Source organism: Lissotriton vulgaris, chromosome 9, assembly GCF_964263255.1.
Source record: "Lissotriton vulgaris chromosome 9, aLisVul1.2, whole genome shotgun sequence".
In the NCBI taxonomy this organism is placed as follows: domain Eukaryota; kingdom Metazoa; phylum Chordata; class Amphibia; order Caudata; family Salamandridae; genus Lissotriton; species Lissotriton vulgaris.
In genome coordinates, this window is record NC_141697.1 from 1,123,228,764 (window position 1) to 1,123,249,365 (window position 20,602).

A 20,602-nucleotide genomic window follows, 5' to 3' on the forward strand; every position below is an offset into this window, starting at 1 on the left:
GATACTGGTCACGGATGTACGCTTAGTTCTAGGCGACTACTTATTCAAACGGTTGAAAAGTAAGTCCATCACAGGTAACGTGGGTATAGATTTATGGCGATGTAAGGGAGACTATAAGGGAAAATGGTAGCAGAAATTGATGTACTGCTATTAATAGAATGCACTCCCTTGTTCATAGAATCTCAGAGGCCTGTGAAAGGGGAAGAGTGATATCTGTACACAGGCATTGATGATCTGATCCCCCGGATAATTTTTCAGGTTGTTGGACGTTCGTTGACAGCAGGATAATGCTGCTCCGAAGACTGTGGCGTGGCAAGCGTCCTCCGCCGAGCGAGAATATCGGCATTGATGACTGCTCTGGAGTCCCCTTGTATGATGGAGAATGAACCAGAGTCACCTGGGGAAACACTGAGGGAGAAGGAGAGACAAAGTCCTTTTCTTGACATCGAGGAGCTGGAGAAGGCGACTTCGACACCACAGCCTTCAACGACCGGCGCCGAGAAGCATGCCTCTTCTTCTTCTTATGCTTTCTCTTGGAGTCATGCGAAGTCTATGACCTGGACCACGACCTTTTTCGACCCCTTTTTTCTTTTCTTGCCTTGGCCATATACAGCTTGGCCTCCCATTCCTTCAGAGCGTTCGGGATCATCTTACTGCAGGAAGAACAGCCCTCGACATCGTGGTCAAACGACAAACACCAAAGACAGTCTTCATGCAGGTCAGTGATCGACATATATCCTCCGCATTCCTTACAGGGCTTAAAGCCAGATTTCCTTGCGCAGACATGCCAAAAGAGAAAAAGATACAACTCAAATAACAAAGTATCCAGTCAAAAGTATTGAGAGTCCCAGGAAAAACCATTAGCGTCGACAGCGAGGAAAAAAGGGAACTGACGTAATCAAGCCGACATGGTCCTCTTATGGCTCCGGTGACTCATGCGGAGCCGCGTGCGGAGCCATTGCATTGTGACGACCTCGTCGGCGTGGAGAGCTAGGAAAAATTTCCGCGGAATGCTGGTGCATGGTATATTTATAAGGTGAGGAATCCACAGGCAGATGTATCCATCATAAAAAATCTGTATTTAAGCATATGTCAGTCATCTGAGCAACTCCATTTTGATGGGTATTGACTGGGTAATGCCTATGAATGACAGCTGTAATAAATCTCATTAAATCTCATTACACAAGAGGGCAACATACTCTGAGCATCATAGAGAAAAGACATTAATAGCCTGATTCATAAACTGCACTTGCAAATGAACACTTTATATAGCGGAGTAGTGAGGGAAGAGGTATGACGTATTGGCTAACTCAAAACTTTGAAACCTTGTGACTTGATTTCTAATCCCATCTGAGGCTCTGTGTGATTCTGACTAAATAACACACTCCCCCTTTGCCTTAAATTGTATGAGGAGTGTTCTGCAATTGAAAATATCTTGAATATATTTGCCAATGTGTAACTCTGCACATTATATACATAGCTTCATACCCTCCTACTCTCCTTAATGTATAGCACTTGGGTGATATTCAGGTAGGTTATTGCTATATAAATAGTTGTATGCACTTTCATACTGGCAGCTATGACCACCTTTCCTAGAATCAAATATTGTGCTTATGAAACTGAACTTCACCTGTGGTACATGCAGATTGTAATGACCAGGGCAGAGACTGGTGCGACTGCACTCTAAGCAGTGGGTGAAGAATCTGTATCCTCCTAGTAGGTTGAACAGTTGATGTGTTTGGGACGTTGCCTCTCTGATAAACAATGCATAGTGAACCTTGCTGGCTCGTATTCCTTTCTACAATTCTTTTCTCCTCTTGGAGGAAATATTGGATAATTGTTTGGTGTCCTCATGCTCTGGCTTCATTTCTTTACTATAATTTTTGTGTCAGTCTATGAAGTTTTTTCACAAACTTTGCCCTAAAGAAATTCGTAACAAAGACAAATATGATGGTAAAGTTGTTCAGGCTTTCTTAAGTGGTCACAAAGCGATGGGTCTTTAAGTTTGTACAGCGGATTAAGGTACCTGCTTCATCGCTCTATGTGGATGAAGCAGTTTTAGGGCATAATACTGATATCATTCCTCCAGTGGTTAATTTATGTGTGGGAGATATATGTGTGCACTTTCTGGGAACAGATAGGAATCATCCTAAAGTGACTCAGAGGGTTGATATGCCTGCTAAAGAGCATGACCTTCAAGTGCAAGTCACAAACGTATACTTTATGTGGCAACAGTAGACTGTTCACTATGTAAATGATGATGACTACTGTACTTGCACTCATAGAAATAGATGCCTTTTATTTCCACAGAGCATGCAGATCTTACTTAGGACCACAGTCCCAGAAAGTCAAAAACACTTTTAAATCTTGTTTATCTTATGAACTTGTTAAGATACAATTCAAGAGGTTTTCTTGTTTCTCTTTATGGGGTGATGGACAAGGCTACAGTGTCAAAGTACCAGCTTTTCTTCCTTTTACCTCTAAATAATCCTAGCCAGGACTAAGCATGGGCGGAAAATCCGTTTCGCTCGTGGATTTTGCGGATTTTCGGTAAATTCGCAATCCGCGAGATTTGCGAATTTCCCGTGAAATCCGCAAATCCGCGAGCAGCGGATTTTATGGCTTGCTCGCACTGTTCGCGTGAGTTTGCGGCTTGCCAGTACAACTTCGCACCCCGCGAGTAAGTGCTAAATTGCAGAAATACGATCTTAGCAAAACTGAAACTACTTACCAGGTTCAAAAGTTCAGGCTCATCATTAGTAGCCATTTTCTGTAGTGCTTCCTGAGGGGCCCCTCCAGAGTTCAGTTGCCAGTTGCAACTATTATGTGACCCTGCTCTGAACCTCAGAATAGTTACACATATGCCACAAAGGTCCTGAATTACAGCTAAGGGAGACAAGCAGGAGCCAGGCTGGAAGTTAAAATCCATTAATCAGCCCCTAATTCATTATTGTCAGTTGGGGCAGGGCAGGTGTTGTAACTAATTTTGCAACAATGAAAGCACTTAGCAAGTGCAAAAGATCACTAATCAGGAAGCACTAAGGAAGCAGGTGCCAGCTAAAAAAATATTCTGTGACACATTAATCAGCCCCAAATTAATTCAGGTCACTTGAGGCAGGGAATGTGTGCTTTGCTTTGCCGAAAATAATGTACACTGGACAACCAGAGGGTGTGGTGATGAAACAGAGGGTGGCATGGGTGGGCCAGAGGGTGGCATGAGTAGTCAGAGAGTGGCAGTGGTGACAGAGAGTGGCAGTGATGAAGAAGAGTGTCCCAAACAGGCTGGACACGTAGAAACAACAAGTTCGCAAAACTTGCGACCCGACAGGTAAGTTCGCAAATTGCGAAATTGTAAAAACCCTCGCGAACTAGCAGAAACACGCGCGAACACAAAAAAAAAAAAAATCTGTGAATTCGCGGATTTTGCGGATTGCGAGTTCGCAAATCCGCAAAATTCGCGAACGCGAGATTCGCAAAATTCACCCATGCTTAGCCAGGACACCACTTAGACAAAAGGCGTTAGATTGTCCAAGAAGCAAGACATATCTCTCAGGAAAGGAGCCCTCTACAGCACTGAAAGTAACGGGCGGGCATTGTAGCATGTTTGTCAGTTTTACAATGCCGCACATGGACAAAGGTGGGATGTTTCTACTTGGCTAGACTAAAACCTACTTGCTATCAAAGAATAGGTGTTGGAACAGAATTCCTTCATGGCCCCACTTTATTTTGTCACTGTTCTTCTTATCTAAGGCAGATTTGCTCCAGAACATGTTGCCCTGAGTTTTGACGGCATACCAGCATGTTTGCTTCTTGAGCTACATTTCTTCTTGAAGGAGAGATCTAGTTCCTGATCCATAACTCCTTTTCTTGGGCCCGATTCGCAAAGATATTGCTGTGAGTAGGCATGACCTCAAAGACTCCTGTTTTCACCTGAGTTCCATAAGTCATAAGATAAGATAAGTCATAGCAGAATGTTAGTGAATCAACCCTATTTTCTTATTCATAAAGAATGTGCATGTGGTTAGGGGATCCTCTTTTTTGCAACGCCGAACAGGGTTTCATGTATCTACCCACCAGTGACCCCTGAAAAGAAACTCATTATTGTTTCATAGTTACTAAGGTTAAGAAAAAAAATCTAAATTCTTGTGTTTTTGATTTAAGATCCATAGTTGCGGAATGCCATGGCTGCCATGAGTTTGAGAATCACAGCACACATATGTCCGTATATGACCCAAGATGCTAGTTTACGAGAGGGCCCATGTGGAGGATTAGGTCTTGACATTTTGTAGTTTCAAGTTTCTATATCTGTTCTTTTTCGTCTTGTTACACTTGTTCACATCTCTCCCTGAGGATCTGAAAGCAACTCGTCATGCATGACCTTTGTCCAGGCATGACATTATTAATATATGCTCTATTATTCACTAGGGACTTGAAGAACATATTCTGTTTCCCAACAGTGTAACTATTTTTTCTTCCCTCTTTATATGTATCCTATAATCTATAAAGTGTCCACCTACCTAGTATACCCCAACATTTCGCAGATAATGTATTTGCTTGGCAATCAAGGTATTTGAGCCTTAACTTTCAGAATTTAAAACTGCACTTCTTTGTGTGCGAGTGGGAAAGGCATGTGGATGATACACAACCTGATGTTTTAAAACAAATTCCCTTGGTTTGACCCACTGCAGAAGCTTAAAGGAAAGAACATATAGGGACCAAAGATGGTATTCGAATACTTAATAAAAATAGGCAATATCGTGTGTAATTCAGAAAATTCACGAATTCAATGACATTTCATTTAATACGGATCAGGGTCTCCCCTTTGTTTGCCTTTCCGCAAACTGTGAACATTCAAGAATTGACATGTGATTTTTCAATAGTTTATAAATACATTACCAGATGTATCCAGGAGACCGAGACTCGTATTACAAAACCATAAAATCTACTGTGAGAAAATTAAGTAGAATGCATTATGCCTAGTTTCCTGAGTAATACACAGGAAAAATCATATTTACGTAAAGCACGTTTTAAAGCACAACAGCAGAGCCGTGTGTGCTAAGATAGCTAATATTTTGTTGATTTTTCTCTTTTTCACAAACGTACCTTTGATGCATGAAAAATATGGGACATTTGCACTTAGAACATAAAGAAGATGTATTATTTTGACAAGCAGAATGTATAAAAATGCAGAGGTCAAAACTCAATGTCAAAACAATTATCATACCATGTCATAAATCAGGTAAAAGGCAAGCATGTGTTGAATGAACTTCAACTTAACCAAAACCCCACATTGTTCGTGTAGGCTACGGTAGCTTACGTAGTATTCAAGAAGAAGAAAAAGTGGTCGGACAACAAATATGCTTCCGCCAATCACAGCATGTGTGTTAGGGATCACTATCTAAAGGGTGGTGTTAGGAGCCAGGTGTGCAGAATGTGAAGAAATACAATGTTTAACCAGTGAAAACAACATATTGTGGGCGATGAATCTAAGCCCTATTCGAATTTCAGATATAAACGTAAAGGACATTGATAAAAATGTTTAAAACGGATATTTCTGATCGGAACGTGCGTCAATAGTTTCCTTTTTCATTTTTCAACTACATCAGATATATCACCCTTCAAATATTACAGGGCAGCAAAATGGTGTTTAAAAACAGCATTTTCATGTCAGCTTATACTATCACTTGAGCCCTACAATTGAACCAGGACACTAGACGGAAAATGAAAAAAATACCAAGAACAAAAATGTAATCTGGGTGAAAAATAATTTATACCAGCATATTCTTGCCTAATTTCCAGAATGTTCACCATGATAAGTATGCAAAATGACAGAGATTGCATCAACATGTCATGCCCCAAAACTGACATTTCAAGTGAAACACAAATGCACCGCACGCGAGCAGGTATATTTCTTGATATTCTCTAGAGTGACATCGATCCTTGCATCCAAAATGGACGTAAGAGTGTATTTTGTGCTCAAAATGGAGTGTAATGCCTGACCATAATATACAACATTTTGGATACTTTTTGGGTATTTAAAATAAATTGCGCCAGGTAAATTTCAAAAGTTTCATTCAGGGTTGCAAAAATTATATTTAAGCAATTAGATGTTTGATTTACTTTGAGCAAGTAGTTACTCTGTAAAATAATACCTTTCCATCTGCTCTTTTTGGACACGTCAATCCACCTTTGGTTTGGCAGTTCTATTAAAAATGTGTGTTACCCTTGAGACCTCAAAGCAGAATAACAGACATCCATGACAGGCAACTTTTGAACACAACTTTGCAGCATATTGACTGAATAGGATTCCAAAATGTGAATGCTCATACCCTGTTATTCTACTGTACATTAATCTCATCTCTGAATCAAGTGTCATATGCCCCATGCAGGCCCATTGTCGTTTTCCCTATGTTAGCATGAGCATGTTGCAGACTGTCCTCTATTTTGTGCATATTACTATACAAAGATATTTTTCTTTGCTCCACACTGTACTTTCACACAGAACCTGCTGTTTTCACATTCTGTTCTTTCTTGGGATTTAGTCTGCACAGCATAGACAAAGTTAAATGCCCCTTGTTATTTTGTTCTGGGCAGGCATTAGCACATAGACAAAAAAGACACCAATGCAGCTGTTGTTTAGGAAAACGTACTTTGTCATATAGCTATGCACAGAATAGCTAACACACACAGATCTTTCCAGGGAAGAGAGCGTGAAAGCACCTGAGATGTAGAACTTTCATCTGTGCCTGCTGAGGTATGGGGTCTGCTGCCAACACCCAGAGATCTTCTGAAATAAAATCACTTTGGTTCTGTTGGTAGGGGGGTGGGTTAAACTACCCTGTCTTTATATAATGACAGCTCCTTTTACTATCCATCCAACACTTAATGCTGACATGTTCTCAGATTTACCACAATACCCGAGAATTTAAGGTGGCATCAGGCCTGCCACTGAGAATCAAATTCACCTTTTTAACACCAAAAATGTTGGCTCGATATAGACTGTAACGCTTAGCACCCCCCACACACACATCTGAGGCAGTAATTCTGTTGACACTACTTTGTGTCTTGATGCCAGATTCTGTAAACCCCACTACAGTGGTTGCCTTTGGCAGCATTATGTCTGTATCATGCTTTTTCTCTGCCAAAGGTACTGTACCACAACCTTTCTGCTGATGGAAAATAGGCTGCTTAATGCTTGAGTCTCGTCAAAAAGTCTATTAATTTGCTATTTGAACTGCAATTATTAAACACCTTTCCATCTCCAGGACTTGCTGAAAACTTCCACACCACCCACTACGTATAAAAGCAAAGACTCAACAACTGTCGTCTAAAGCATGGTGGTACGTAGTTTGTTATAGTCATATACTAGATACCGCAAACATGCAACCTGTATCCCTTGTTTTAAAATGGCAAGACCTCTGGTTGATGGAGCAAGGATTCGCACGTAACGCGACTTGCTTGTACTCATGAACCTCGCATAACGTTAACGTCATAATCAACCTGTTTTGTTTTATTAATATTGCACTTTTACACTACACGCGGGTGTCCCAGTGATGCTTGCCTATGTGTTTACTAATCCTAACTACGCTTGCAGCTAAAATGGTCGCTGCTATGCGGGATTCTAGTCTGCGCATGCGTCGGTCATACCCATGTGATGTGACGCACTCGCAGTTCTGGAGGGAACTTTTCGCTCATGCGCAGTACAGCTAAATATGGCCGCTTTGTTCTAACATGCTCTTCGCTTGCCACCGCTGCTTTTGCTCAGCTGTTTTGTTCTGCTTAACTCCTAATGCTATAGATATTATAAAGTAAGGGGTGTAGTATAGCCAATCAGGGTATACAGTGTCTTCAATTTTTTCTGTGTTTCTAAATTGTTTTTGCTTACTTTTCATGTATCGATCTTTGTGGGCCTGGGAGCGGTGCGCCACTCCATCTTTGAAGCCCGTGTGGTACTAATCACGTGATGAAGGAGAAGCAAGTCATACAGCAGTGGAACTCAGCCAGCTGGCTGCCGAAGCTAAGATGCTCCTGGGAAAGTGACCCATGCTCCAGGAGAAGACTTCGACTTGTACCTGAACTCGCTAAATGTTGCGATAATTTTTGTATGCTCCATTGTGCTCTGAATTTCTATGCCATGGGAACTGGAATGTAAGGGGTGGGTTCCAAAACTGAATATTTATTATGGGAAAGTTCAAATTATAGGTGGTGTCATGACCTAACCGCCTCTCTTGTCCAATCCGAAGTTGGGGATCCTTTCACTTGCAACATTTGTGGGTGGTACATCGACCCGAAAACAGTATAACTGGCCTAGGTTTGGCTAGAGAAATTGTCCGACTTGTCCGAATAGCTGACCTGTCACTGACCCTACGAACTCTATAGGTGATTAATACAGAGAGCTGCGGAGCACTCTGTCCATAATTTCCACAAACTTAGTCTGGGCTGGAGAAACCTTAAGTGCTGGCGAAGCACTTTGCTGGGAGATTCGAGAACCCAATCGGGGTTATTGGCAGATTCCTTGCAGAGAGGGCGTAGCGCAGGCGTTGCATCCGAAGCTGCAGGTGTTGGTGAGCCCAGTCCTGATCCAAATCCTGGGGGGATCCTGTCCTGACTGTCCATGAGCTGTACCTACTCGCCTACTGGCATCCTAAGTCCTTGAGGGTCCTATCCCGCCTTTCCAGACTGACCCGTGGCCAGGGTTAGTCATCATTCTGTCCTAGGTAAATAATTAATGTGGGTGTTTGTCTATCTAAATCTTTTCTCTTCCGATTTTCCTAATAAAGCAAACTTGCCTATGTGATTTATCTCTGACATTTGATTCTCACGAAAAGTATTATTCTAGCATGTTCCTTATTTTCTCCTTACCCTTACTCAAACACTGAACTGTTTTACATATCTAGTATGTTCCACTGTTACCCTCCCTATAGAAAATAAGTGCATCCTGTAAAGTATTGTTTCTTCTAAATCGTTTAGTATATTCAAATTAGCATTTAGTAGAAGGTTCCCTTGTTCTTACCCACCTTTAGTAACGTGATAAAAATCTGTTAGACAAAATTAGCGTGTTCCCTTTTTTCCCCATTTCCTTTATCTTTCCCGAATACTAGATGATCCTTACGTTGATTCATAGTTACACTGTTTTTCTAATCTTGGTTATAGATGTTTTGATCTGTGTGAATTTCATTCTCATGGCATAATGAATTTGATGATTTGATAAAGCTTTAAAAACTTCTTGTGTTTGTGGTTATTACAAAAGTATAAACAAAAATTAAATGTACATGGTATTGGTGTTTTTCTGCTTGCATCTCATAACTGGCTCCTGATCCATGGTGATCTTAGGTACCTGTTCTCGAGGATTGGTAAGTCAGGTACACGGAAATAAATAGAAAGGAAACTCAAATTACTGATAGCAGTGTGTAGGTTACCTGATTTATGAAATATAGTGATAAACACGTTATGGGCCCAGTAGTGTATATTTGGTAAAATAAGAGTCGGGTGACCTGCGCGCTCTATCATGGTCACTGATTACACAGTTTCTAGATGAATCAGCCAAATGATCGTTTTTGCACCTCTACCTACTGCTGAAGAACTACTTCAGTCCCCCTGACTTCTAGGTCTGATTGCATTATCCTCCTTGTTTATTATACATTGTTTAATTTATATTTATTGCTTATCTTTTATTCACATTCAGACATTTGTGTATTTTTATTCAACTTATGTACAGGCTCCTTTTTCCCTTCTACCCCCCTCTTTAATTTATTGTCTTCTTTCTTTCTTCAACTGATGTACCTAGAAGTATTTCTATGGCTGTATTATTTTTGCATACATAAACGCCTTCTTGAAACTTAAAAAAATACAAATAAATGCAAAGACTCATTGGAACATTTTACAAGTGTGTCCATTCTTTTTCAACCACGATGAAGATTAATGTACTTTTCCTCAATAGGACAAAATGCAAGTGGATTCTACAGAGGCCTCCTCTCCTGAATACTTCCACCGCTCCTCTAACCCATCTTTTTTGGCTAGTTACAAGCCCCATCATGTCCTGTTATTGTCCATTTTCCTACTTAACTATATACAGTTCAGTTATGCATGGTGAACAACCTTCACCACAAAGCCATCACCCCTCATGTTGATACAACGCGGTCGTTACCACAACCGCGTTGTAACAAAACATACCATTACCACACAAGTCGTAACAGCGACATGCGGAGGGGGGAGAAGGTGTTGGATTTAAAATCCAACACCTTCTCTACTGTCCCCACAGACTGGAGTTGGAATAGTAAGTTATACTATTCCAACATCCAGCGCCCCTCTCTGCAGGTCGTTGTTACGACTTGTGGGGTAATGGTATGCGTTGTTACAACAAGGTCGTGGTAACGACCGCGTTGTAACAACATGTGGGTGAAAGGCTGCGGGAAAAACAGGCATATTCGTTATGCACAGGGCACCTATGCACTGCCATGTTCAATAATTTACCCAACAAAAACTCTAGCCCTCAAGCTACATGGCCTTCTTATATATGTGTCTTTTAATGACTGTCCTTCACGTGCATTCTAATGCCTATCTAACCACTCACCTCCCATTTAAATCCCTTTAAAAGTGTGCTCACCCTAAACAATAGAAGTTTCTCAGTGGATGCCTTGAACTTTCTAATTGAAGCACCTGCACTCTAGAATAATTTTCCCTGCAGAAATGATACTATTAGGACTCAAAGTGCAATCAAAGCCTTGCTTAACTGAAAAACGAAACCTCAATCTTCACACTATTTTTGGTTATCTCTGCCTCTTTCGAGGTTTTGCTTTACACTTCAATTAAACTGCTAATTTTATTCCTATATGTAAACATATAGGGATCTTGATAGTACCCCACATTGTCAAGGATGCTGTTCCGCATACAACAATCTATCTTAGTCTGCTGTTCTAAAACTGCAGTTCACTATAGGGACCACATGTCATGTATCTTATATTTACAACTTTCAGTACGTAGAGCATTACGTTAATGTTACAGAACAATTATAAATAAATATAGTCTTCAGTCATACAGTTCATAACAGCTCTTTCCATCAATATATATCACATGCAAGTATACCCCAAGGTGTCTTGGCATCGCGTTGAGGAAGGGGGAGCAGAGAGGGGGATAGGTACAATATGGCCTCCATAATTTAGAAGAGCCGTGTGTTCAATGCTTTCATGAAATGTGAAAGGTTCTTGGAATTTTTCAACTCAAAGGCAAGGGAATTCCAATGCTTAGTGGCGCAGGTCACAAAGCTTTTACTGCCACACTGGCAAGTTTGAACTTAGCCACCTTGATATTTTTCATGCCCAAGGAGTTTCGGGGTCTAGGAGGTGTGTACCAACGTAAATACAGACTAATGGCCACCAATCCAATATTATGTATTGCCTTGAAGGCAGTGCACAAAACCTTGAATGTATTCCTGTTTTCCACAGTCAACCAATGCAGTTGGTTCAATGCCCTGGATGCTGAGTCAAATTTGGGAAGGCCGAAAATAAGATGCACTGCAGCATTTTGTAAGGTTTGAAGTTTGGACAGGAGTTTTATTGTAATCCAATATATAACCCATTGCAATAGTCAAGTTTGGACAACAGTAATGTCTACATAATCATTTTTTGAAGATTAGCGGGGGTATAGGGTAGAATGTTTTTTAGGATCTTCAAGAGAAAGAAAACCAAAGAAGCTATTTGCTTAATCTGGTTCCCAAAGGAGAGTTTCTTGTCAGAAATGACCTACAGACTTCTAACCCTTTTCACTAGGGACAGAACTGGGCACATATCGGATGGGCACCAACCTGGGGACCAAAAGTTGGTGTTTTTTCTGAAGAGTAAGATTTTGGTCTTACCTGAGTTTCATCTCAGGCAGTTTCCGCCATCCAGATTCCAATACTTTCCATACAGATGCTGAATTGGAGGCCGTATGGACTGGTTTTTTGTGTGTTGTCTGTGTAGAAGACAACTGAAAAGCCAAAGGTACTTACAAGTTGAATCAAAGGGCTGATGTACAAATTAAATTGAGTGGGGCTTAGTGAAGTCCTTGAAGAAAACCACAAGGAAGGTTCCACATTGTTGAGGCACATTTTTCTAGAGTGATGTATGGTTTCCTATCCACCAGAAAGATGTTAATAAGGAGAGGGCTTTGTCTCTGATACCTAGCTCATACAAGTGGTTAGTCAGAATGCAGTGATTGACAGTATCAAATGCCGCTGAAAGATCTAAAAGTATCAGGGAAGCGTTGTCTTCTTTTTCAATGACAGATCTAATTCTCTCTGTAGCTACTATGAGAGCTGATTTGGTGCTGTGCTGGCTCCAAAACCCAAATTGTGAATCATTTAACAGGCTGTTTTTATTTATGACAATAGATAGCTGCTGATTGAAAGCTTTATCTAATATTTTAGCTGGCAGAGGCAGACGTGATATAGGACGAGAGTTTGTGGGATAAGATGCTGGAAGAGTCATTTTTTACAAGGGGGAGATTTGCTGCTTTCTTCCATGGTTTAGGAAAAATGCCTATGCAAATAATTTCATTAAAAAAAGCTTGTAAGATGTGCAGAAATAGTCTCAGTTACAAGGTATAACACTTTGGGAGTACATCGGTTATCTGGGGAGCTTGATATAGTACTAGATAATAGGTTCCTGACTTGCTCTTGGGATAAGGGGGTAAAGTTAGCAAAGCAACATTGTGTGTCGGTTTCTGGTTGGGGGCTATGGTTGTTAGTGTTTCGCCGTGTTTGAGGGAAAGGCTGGGAAAACACTGAGGGCCCTATTCACAAGAAATTAATGCATCGTGGTGCCGTAAGTCATTTTGCAGCACTGCGCTGTGTTAGTTTCGAGGCACAGGGATGCAACATATTTACAACAAGATGTTGCATCTCTTTGCTTTTCCCTGCGCAGGTGCACAAACTGCTGCCATTCGCCAGTGCAGGCACCCTTGCACCATGGCACAAGGATGTCTGCGTCATGGGGAGATTGTTATTGTGCAGGAAGGGGCACCTTCCTGCACAAAAACACTCTTCTTGGTGAGTTCCTCTTCCAATGCGTGCTGTAGAATGCAACAGGCATTGAAAGAGGAAACAATTGAGGAGAAATTAAAACATTTCTCCTATTTGTGCCTCACTATGATCCCCCAAGGGGTGGCATAGCATTCTGATGCATTTCCAGGTTTATGATTGCTCGTAAATCTGGAAATGCATCAGTGGACATGGGTGTTGTGTGGGAACACCCACAGCAACACCCATGTCACGCCCCTAGCACACAAAGTGTTGCATGAAAAGGGGCGATATTTACAGGCACAAAAACGCCACGCATTGTGGCTTTATGTGTGCTTGTAATTATCACGCAACAGGTTGTGCCACCGGTGCATGACTCAGAGACGGCGCAAGGAGCTTGTATATAAGCCCTTATATTTTGACTAACATTAATAATCTTATTTTGGGCGTTGTTTGACAAGATTTTGACCGTTTTTAATAATACTTTTGTAGAGTTTTTTGCTGATTTGATTTTTGCCGTGAAGTAGACAGATTTATTTGCAAGGATCATAGATTTATATGTTTTAAGAGCTTGCGTATATATTGTTTTGTCCTCATTGTAGTTCATTCTTCACTTTGCTCCAACTCGCTGCAAACCTTTTTTTGATCTTTAAGACGGGGAGAATACCAATGTGCTGAAGGACTTTTATGTTGGCTGGTGGAGGTGGTTGCTGGTGCGAGAATATTTATGGCCTTAGTCAGCCAAGAGTGGTACAGAACAAATCTCATACTTCAAACGCAGCACAGGTGAGCCAAAGAGTAAGGAACCCACGGGCTCCAAAAAACTCTTACCACATAGTTGTAACAGAAACAAATTTCCAGCAGAACGTGTTAGCAGACATGCCCATATATATGCAAAGCTGCACAAATATGCCATATTGTACCACTAGGATAAGCCACATTTAACATCTAACAGAAAACACTGGACAGAAAACCTGAATATTTGAATTAATTGCTTGGTAAAATGTACTCTGCTTCTACATGTTTTACGTCAGTGACTGCTGTTTGAAACCTGCAGGGCCTCAGTGCGTGTAATGCATCTCTCATAACATTCAAGAAAAATCACTGTTACAGAGGGTGGAGCACCCTACCAATTGTGCCACTAGATTTTCGCACGTCCAGATATTGTTGCCCACTGGAGCAGATATAACACTTGAACATTTTAACTTAAAGGGGCATATTTACAAGCCTCTTGCGCAGCTGGTGCATCACTTTTACCATGGGAAAAAGTGACATACTGGCTAAGCAAGGGGCTTTTAAATAAGCCCCAACGTTTTGTACCTGGTAATTCTTGCCTTATGTGTGCATTTTCCACCTCATTGACTGTTGCTTGAAGCCTGTACATTCCCTCTCATTTGTAACATGCTCCTCATACTATTTAGCAGAACCTTCGATACATAGAACTAAACTGAGAAAAATCCTAACTTTAAGACTTTCGGTATTCACAGAAGGCATTTAGGAGTCCTAAAGTTAGGAGTCCTAACTTTACTACTCCTAAACTGTGAAAAATCCTAACTTTAAGACTCGGTATTCACAGATGGCATTTAGGAGTCCTAAAGTTAAGACTCCTAACTTCTGTGAATACCGAAATGAGTAAGTGCATTCTGTGAATACCAAAATTAGTAAGTGCCTTATGTGAATACCAAAATGGTAGTAAGTTTAGGATTTTGTCTTAAGTTAGTTCTGTGAATCAGGACCTGCATGACTACAAGAACATCAGTTTAAGTGAAACCCTTACTCAGGAGGAATGCCGCAATTAAATAAAACGATGAAAACCTTCAGTATATTAGGGCGGAGTACATAATTAAATGCATTTATTAAGTCATTTCAAAATAGAAAGGACTTTTCCAAATCATTTGACATTTATTACCTAATTTATTCCCCGTCACTACAGAGGAGCCAATAAAATGAGTAATAAACCAGCTCTCTCTTTTTTACAGCCATATGGAACTTTTTTCTCCGTGGTAATAATTCAGGCACTGCTTCTGAAATCAATTGCAATCCTTGTCATACGCAACAAGTGAGAACATGTTATTATATTCTACTGTTTTTCGCTTCTTCTTGCTCTTTTCATTTGCTCTCATTTACTCGTTCAAATATATTCATGTACAAGTTAAAAACAAAGACTGCAAAAGATGGATAGCAACGGAGGCATCTTCGGTACCCATAGATCTATTGAGGGCATGACATGACACGTATTGAATTGAGTCATATCTTCAGGGACTATGTATTAACAGAGACATATATGCAGTACAGCTAATATTATAACGTGCAACATTCTCTTCTGTCTCCCCATTGGGTCCAATAGTGTGGGATACATAGGAGTCTGAAACATATATCACTTTCTCATCTCATATAATGTCAGGGTATGTGAAAATATTCCATAATCTACTGTTGAAACTGAAAGTTCAAGCTCCATCTTTCTTGCCAGTAGTTTGCTAAATTGCATCAGTCCAATGTGTTCCCATGTGGGGGATGGTTCTGTTTCTCTTTTGAAACATCAGGGTCTCCTTTATGAAGTTTGACTTGAGGAAGGGAATATGAACACATTACGACAAAGCTCTCTCAAAGTAGGTTTCTTCACTTAACACATGCACTGCTGTCTCAGCACAGACAGTCACAGATCTCTCATGATATGTCTCCATCCTGACTTGCATCATACACTGCTAACCCAGAACTAAGACTTCCACAGAGGTGTCACAATGCATCTCTACCATCATTTGTATGTTTGCATTGCAATTCCGGGATTAATTTTTCTATGGAGCTCTCCCTGCTCACTGCTGCTCTCACATGCATCATGCATTGTTATATTAGGGCACATGTTTCCAAGGCACTCTCAAAATGTATCTCCGTCCTCGTTTATGCATGCACTGCTATCCCATGACTAGAATGTCTCCAGGGCTGCCACAAAGCATCTGTTGCCTCATCTGCGCCATGCATTTCTTCCTTGACGTTCGCTACTAACGTTATCCCAGTAAAACTTCAACAAAACACTTGCAGAGCACCTGTATTGTGAATTGCTATAGCAGTACTTTTCTACAGAGCTCCTGCAATGTAGCGTTATTCTAACTTGCACCACACAGAAGTATTCAAGTAAGGCTTCCACACAAAACTCAATTACAATATGTCTACCCTCACTTGTACCACGTTTTGCTATCCATTAAGACTTCCACAGACCTTCCTGACCCACACAACATGCTGCTACCCCAATACGACTTCTAGAGCCCTCTCAGAGTGCACCTCTACCCTCCCATACTTGCAGCCTGCATTGCTATATCAATAGGACTTCGGTAGAGCTCGCACAATGCAGTTCTACCCTGACGACCACCAAGATGAAATATTCCAGTAAGATTTCCAAAATACTCGCAGATTAAATCTCTACCCTCACTTGCATTTCTGTTCGGATTTGCACTAAGCACTGCTGTGCCTCAACTAAGACCTCCAATGAGTTCTTCCAGGCCAGCACCTCGGCTGGTAATGTCACCCTGCATCATTTATCACATAGGTAGAACTTCTTAATCTCCACAGCGGCAGCACAATTACTGCTTCGCCCCCTGTCAAACAAGAAATATCCATGATAATTTGGAATTCTGGAATGAGATAAGAGATGGATGATCCCAAATCAATGATGCAGGATCAGATCGACCAATAAAGAGATCTCATCCCCACACAAGTAGGGAATGAACTTCAGATAACTGGAAACCTACCTAACCAAGAACTAGAACAGTTCCACAACACAATGGCAAGGCTACAAGATATATATATATATATATATATATATATATATATATATATATATATATATATATATATATATATATATATATATATATATATATATATATATATATATATATAAGAGCAAAATGCGATGCAGGGTGCACTACAAAATTCGTTTTATTTATTAAATTGTTTATTTACCTTCAATTATCCATACTCCAGTTTTTAGCACCCCCCATCCTGCCCCTCCCCCGCCCCACCCCACCGCCCCATTGAAACTTCCTCCACGGGCCGTGGCTGGGACCTTCATGTCTTCTTTTATAGCTAAACTTTGCAAACATTAGAAAAACATTACATTATGAATAACGGCTTTTACACATCTCTCCATATTTTTGCTAGGGCATTGTCTGTGAGAGGCCATTAAAGGAAGGCGATGAGGTTAAGAGGGACCCCATTTCCAAATCTTCTTCATGCCACTGCATTAGAGAAGAAACACTAGAAATAGGGGATGGAAAAATAGTCTGCTTTGTTTGCGAACCTCATACCTCACTGCTCATGAAATTCATGAGTATTGTAATTTAAATATGCATTTCTATTCCTACTTTTCCTCACAAGTGTGAAGTCACCTATGAGGAAAATCTACTCAAGCGGAGGACTTCGGTGCAAACCACTTACCTTTAAACTCTGAGGAACAAATTTGAGAATAGTTCATAATTGAGCGAGTATAAAGAAACCTTAAGGATTTGAGGCAAGCTGCATTGTGAAGTGTTTCTGCTAAAGGGAGAGGATAGAAGCAGTGCGTGAGGTAAAGTACAGGAAAAAGCAGGATTGGATTGGGATTAAAAATCGGCCTGGGCATGCTAAAAAAAAGTGGCCCACATTTGCACATTGCCTTTCCTCAAAACACTGCTTTGGCGAAATTTTATTTTAAAAAAAAGGGTGGAGGGGAGGGTTTAAAAAAATGCAAAGATTAGTTTACACTGGTGAAACACACATGACAAAAAGAGGGGCCACTTCTCCTCAGGCCCCCTGCCCCCCCCCGCTCAATATGCATATATTAATGGGCCGGCCCAGCGAGAGAAAGGGAGTTACACCTCTGCCCCTTGATAAAAGGGAGGTAATGGACGCCATCTACCTCCAGGAAGGTCCACTCAGGCACCCACTGGGCCGCTGGTGGTATCTGAGCAAAGCAGAAACCCTCCAAATTGGGCCCCTAGGCTGCTCAAAAAAGCAGCCCACAGCTGGAATTCAGATACCGCCCCCTCGGGCATTGCCCGAGTGTCCGCATTACCAATCCAACGCTGGGAAAAAGCTATGTTTATGCTTAGGAGTAAGGGGAGCGAATGCGAAAAATTCTGTGATCTGCTTGAACATTAATAAGCAGGTACTTTGCAAATATAAACCTGTAATACAAAATGTGCACACACATATTTTTACAAAACAGCAGGACCCAGATGCGTTCATCCTCACTGATCTAAACCAATCTAGAGTTATAACAGATAAGGGACTGTGACCTATAAAAACAGAATATTCATAAACCACGTGTTGCAGGATTGTCGAATAATCCCTTGCTCTTTAGTAACATGGAATTGCTGAAAGATGTGAAGCGAAAAGCCCTCGGGTATTCACAATTGCAGCCTTTCACAATTGCAGCCTTACACAATCACTTCTCAAAAACAAACACCCAGAAGCCTCCGCGAAGCATGTCTTTTTTCCTTCCATGCCTTTGCTACCTCATTGGTTGCTAGCGTGTTCGCGCTGTGGGGCATTGAAGGTCACGGTTACACTTGGCGTCCCTCTCTTCTTGCATCTTCCCAATACATTCTGCGCCTAGAGGACGATGGCTACCAGGGGATGCCTAAAAGTCAACTGAATCATGTTTCACTTGTGGTTTCGAAGTCAGATTAGTGATGAAGACTCAACTGAAGAAGTCATAATTTCTCGTGTCAGACTATACAGTCTATAAAACACGCCTCGTGTTATTGTTGGAAGAGGAATTCACATGTGGTTTAACTTTGAACGACCTTCCCCCCTGGAAGTATCCTTTGAATGTGCTCAGGGCTAAAAATATTGCTGCAGCAACTGCAGAGGATTGATTGCAATGTAAGATGTGGTTAATATTCACTCTATTTATTTTAAATTAGACAATTAATTACAGTAATGCTGTAGAGCAGAATCCAAGCTGTTCAACATTCATACAATGAGCATTTTTCTAAGTGTATACTATATATATATATATATATATATATATATATATATATATTTTTTTTTTTTTTTTTACACCAACAAACATCTACTAGCAGTCATATTTTTAGCAGTAGTATTTCATTAAAAAGAAAAAGATTTAATTAATGAAATACAGAAAAAAAGCTGCGACTTTCAAGCATATACACAAATGCATTAACAATTTTCACCAAGGGAGACACCAGCTTAGTGTTGCCATGCTTGAAAATCCTGTCAACACAGCTAATCCCCCTATATGTCAAAAGAATAAACCCCAGAAAGCAAACAAGTGCGCTGTCAGACCCATGTCATCAGCTGGCGGGCCCCTTCCTCCTGCCTCTGCTGTCTCAGTCACAAGGCAGGATGTCCAGGGGCCGAGCCCTTGGTCATCTGATGTTACCAGGTTTGACGCAGCGTGACATATAATTCAGAAGGATTCTGCAGCGACAGTATATTGGATTAACATAAAGCTTTATTTTTGTGCCTTGCACTCCGGGCAGATTAAATATTCGAAAAGCCTTCGCTCCCGGGAAGGGATTTGAATTTTACAGCTGTCCAGCGTGAGTTGACAGACTCTATTTCCATGGACTGCCGAGTGAGGACGAGGACAGAAGGGGGCTCTGATGGCGGCGGAGTAGGCAGACGCACATTGTTGTGTGACAGCGGGACACTTGTCATGGACTATTGACGGCTCCGATGGAAGCGCCCACGGACTCAATCAATCGACCACTTGGGAAGAAGCGAACCTTATTTTACCCTCTTTGACTGTGGAGGGGAGGAGCAGGCAACCCTGCAATAACCTCTCTGGCTCACTCAAGACCCAATTTGGTGTTTTTTCCCCCAATTTTTAGAAGTGGGCCAGCCTCCTGCAAGGAACACTCACTAATCAGGCATGCAAGGTGAGATAATGTTGTGTTTGTAGAACAGTCCAGTTTTCTGCCAAATTTAAAAGTAATTGAGTTTCGATGCAACTACCATCTGAATTTCATATTATTTTAAATGAGGTGAACACAGTGTTTGAATCACAGCTATGCATAGATACATTGATATGAGACCTTAAATATATGTATTAATCCCTATGCATTAGAATATGTTGCTCTCTAATTTTTCTGCCTGCTGAATTGATGGCCTTCCTAACCAGTGTACCAATTGATAATTCCCATGCTTAGGGGCTGCTGCAATGCAATTCACACCTGTGATATCTGTTTCCGCTGATGTGACTACATTAATGATTGTAATAGTAACATAAACTCAGAATTACATTACTAAACTAGTGTACTAATGCAACAACCCTCGGCATTTTCATGTTGAAAAATTATGTTAAATTTAATTTCCAACCCTTTATCTGTTTGAACAGTTTTAGTATATATCTCTCTCTGTGTGAACTCGTCAAAGCACTGAATATTCCCCTCCTACTCTTTTATCCAGTTTCTCGCAGTTTTGCCAGGTTTAAAGTGACTTTTTGGTTTAATGCTGTCATGCCTCAGGCCCACAATGAATCACGTTGGAGACGTATGGAAGACTCAGTACATCTTTATTTGTGCTGCCTGCATATTAACATAAATTAAGGGAAAGTATTCTCTGAGAAATAAAAAGGGAAAGAGTTTGAGTACTCCTGACAGA

The 20,602-nt window shown here is 40.9% G+C and overlaps 2 protein-coding genes across 3 annotated transcripts in view; one reads left to right on the forward strand and one right to left on the reverse strand.

Annotated features, from left to right (window-relative positions):
• CACNA2D3 (calcium voltage-gated channel auxiliary subunit alpha2delta 3) overlaps window positions 1-20,602 on the reverse strand; it is a 2,559,454-nt gene that overhangs the window by 457,971 nt on the left and 2,080,881 nt on the right. The gene's annotated exons all lie outside the window — the stretch shown is intronic.
• Window positions 19,301-20,602, forward strand: part of LRTM1 (leucine rich repeat transmembrane protein 1) — a 66,964-nt gene continuing 65,662 nt past the window's right edge. Inside the window, exon 1 of the mRNA XM_086939137.1 lies at window positions 19,301-19,878. Within this exon, the coding sequence (XP_086795263.1) occupies window positions 19,872-19,878 (7 nt within the window). The 5' untranslated portion in view covers window positions 19,301-19,871. The remainder of the gene's footprint in view (window positions 19,879-20,602) is intronic.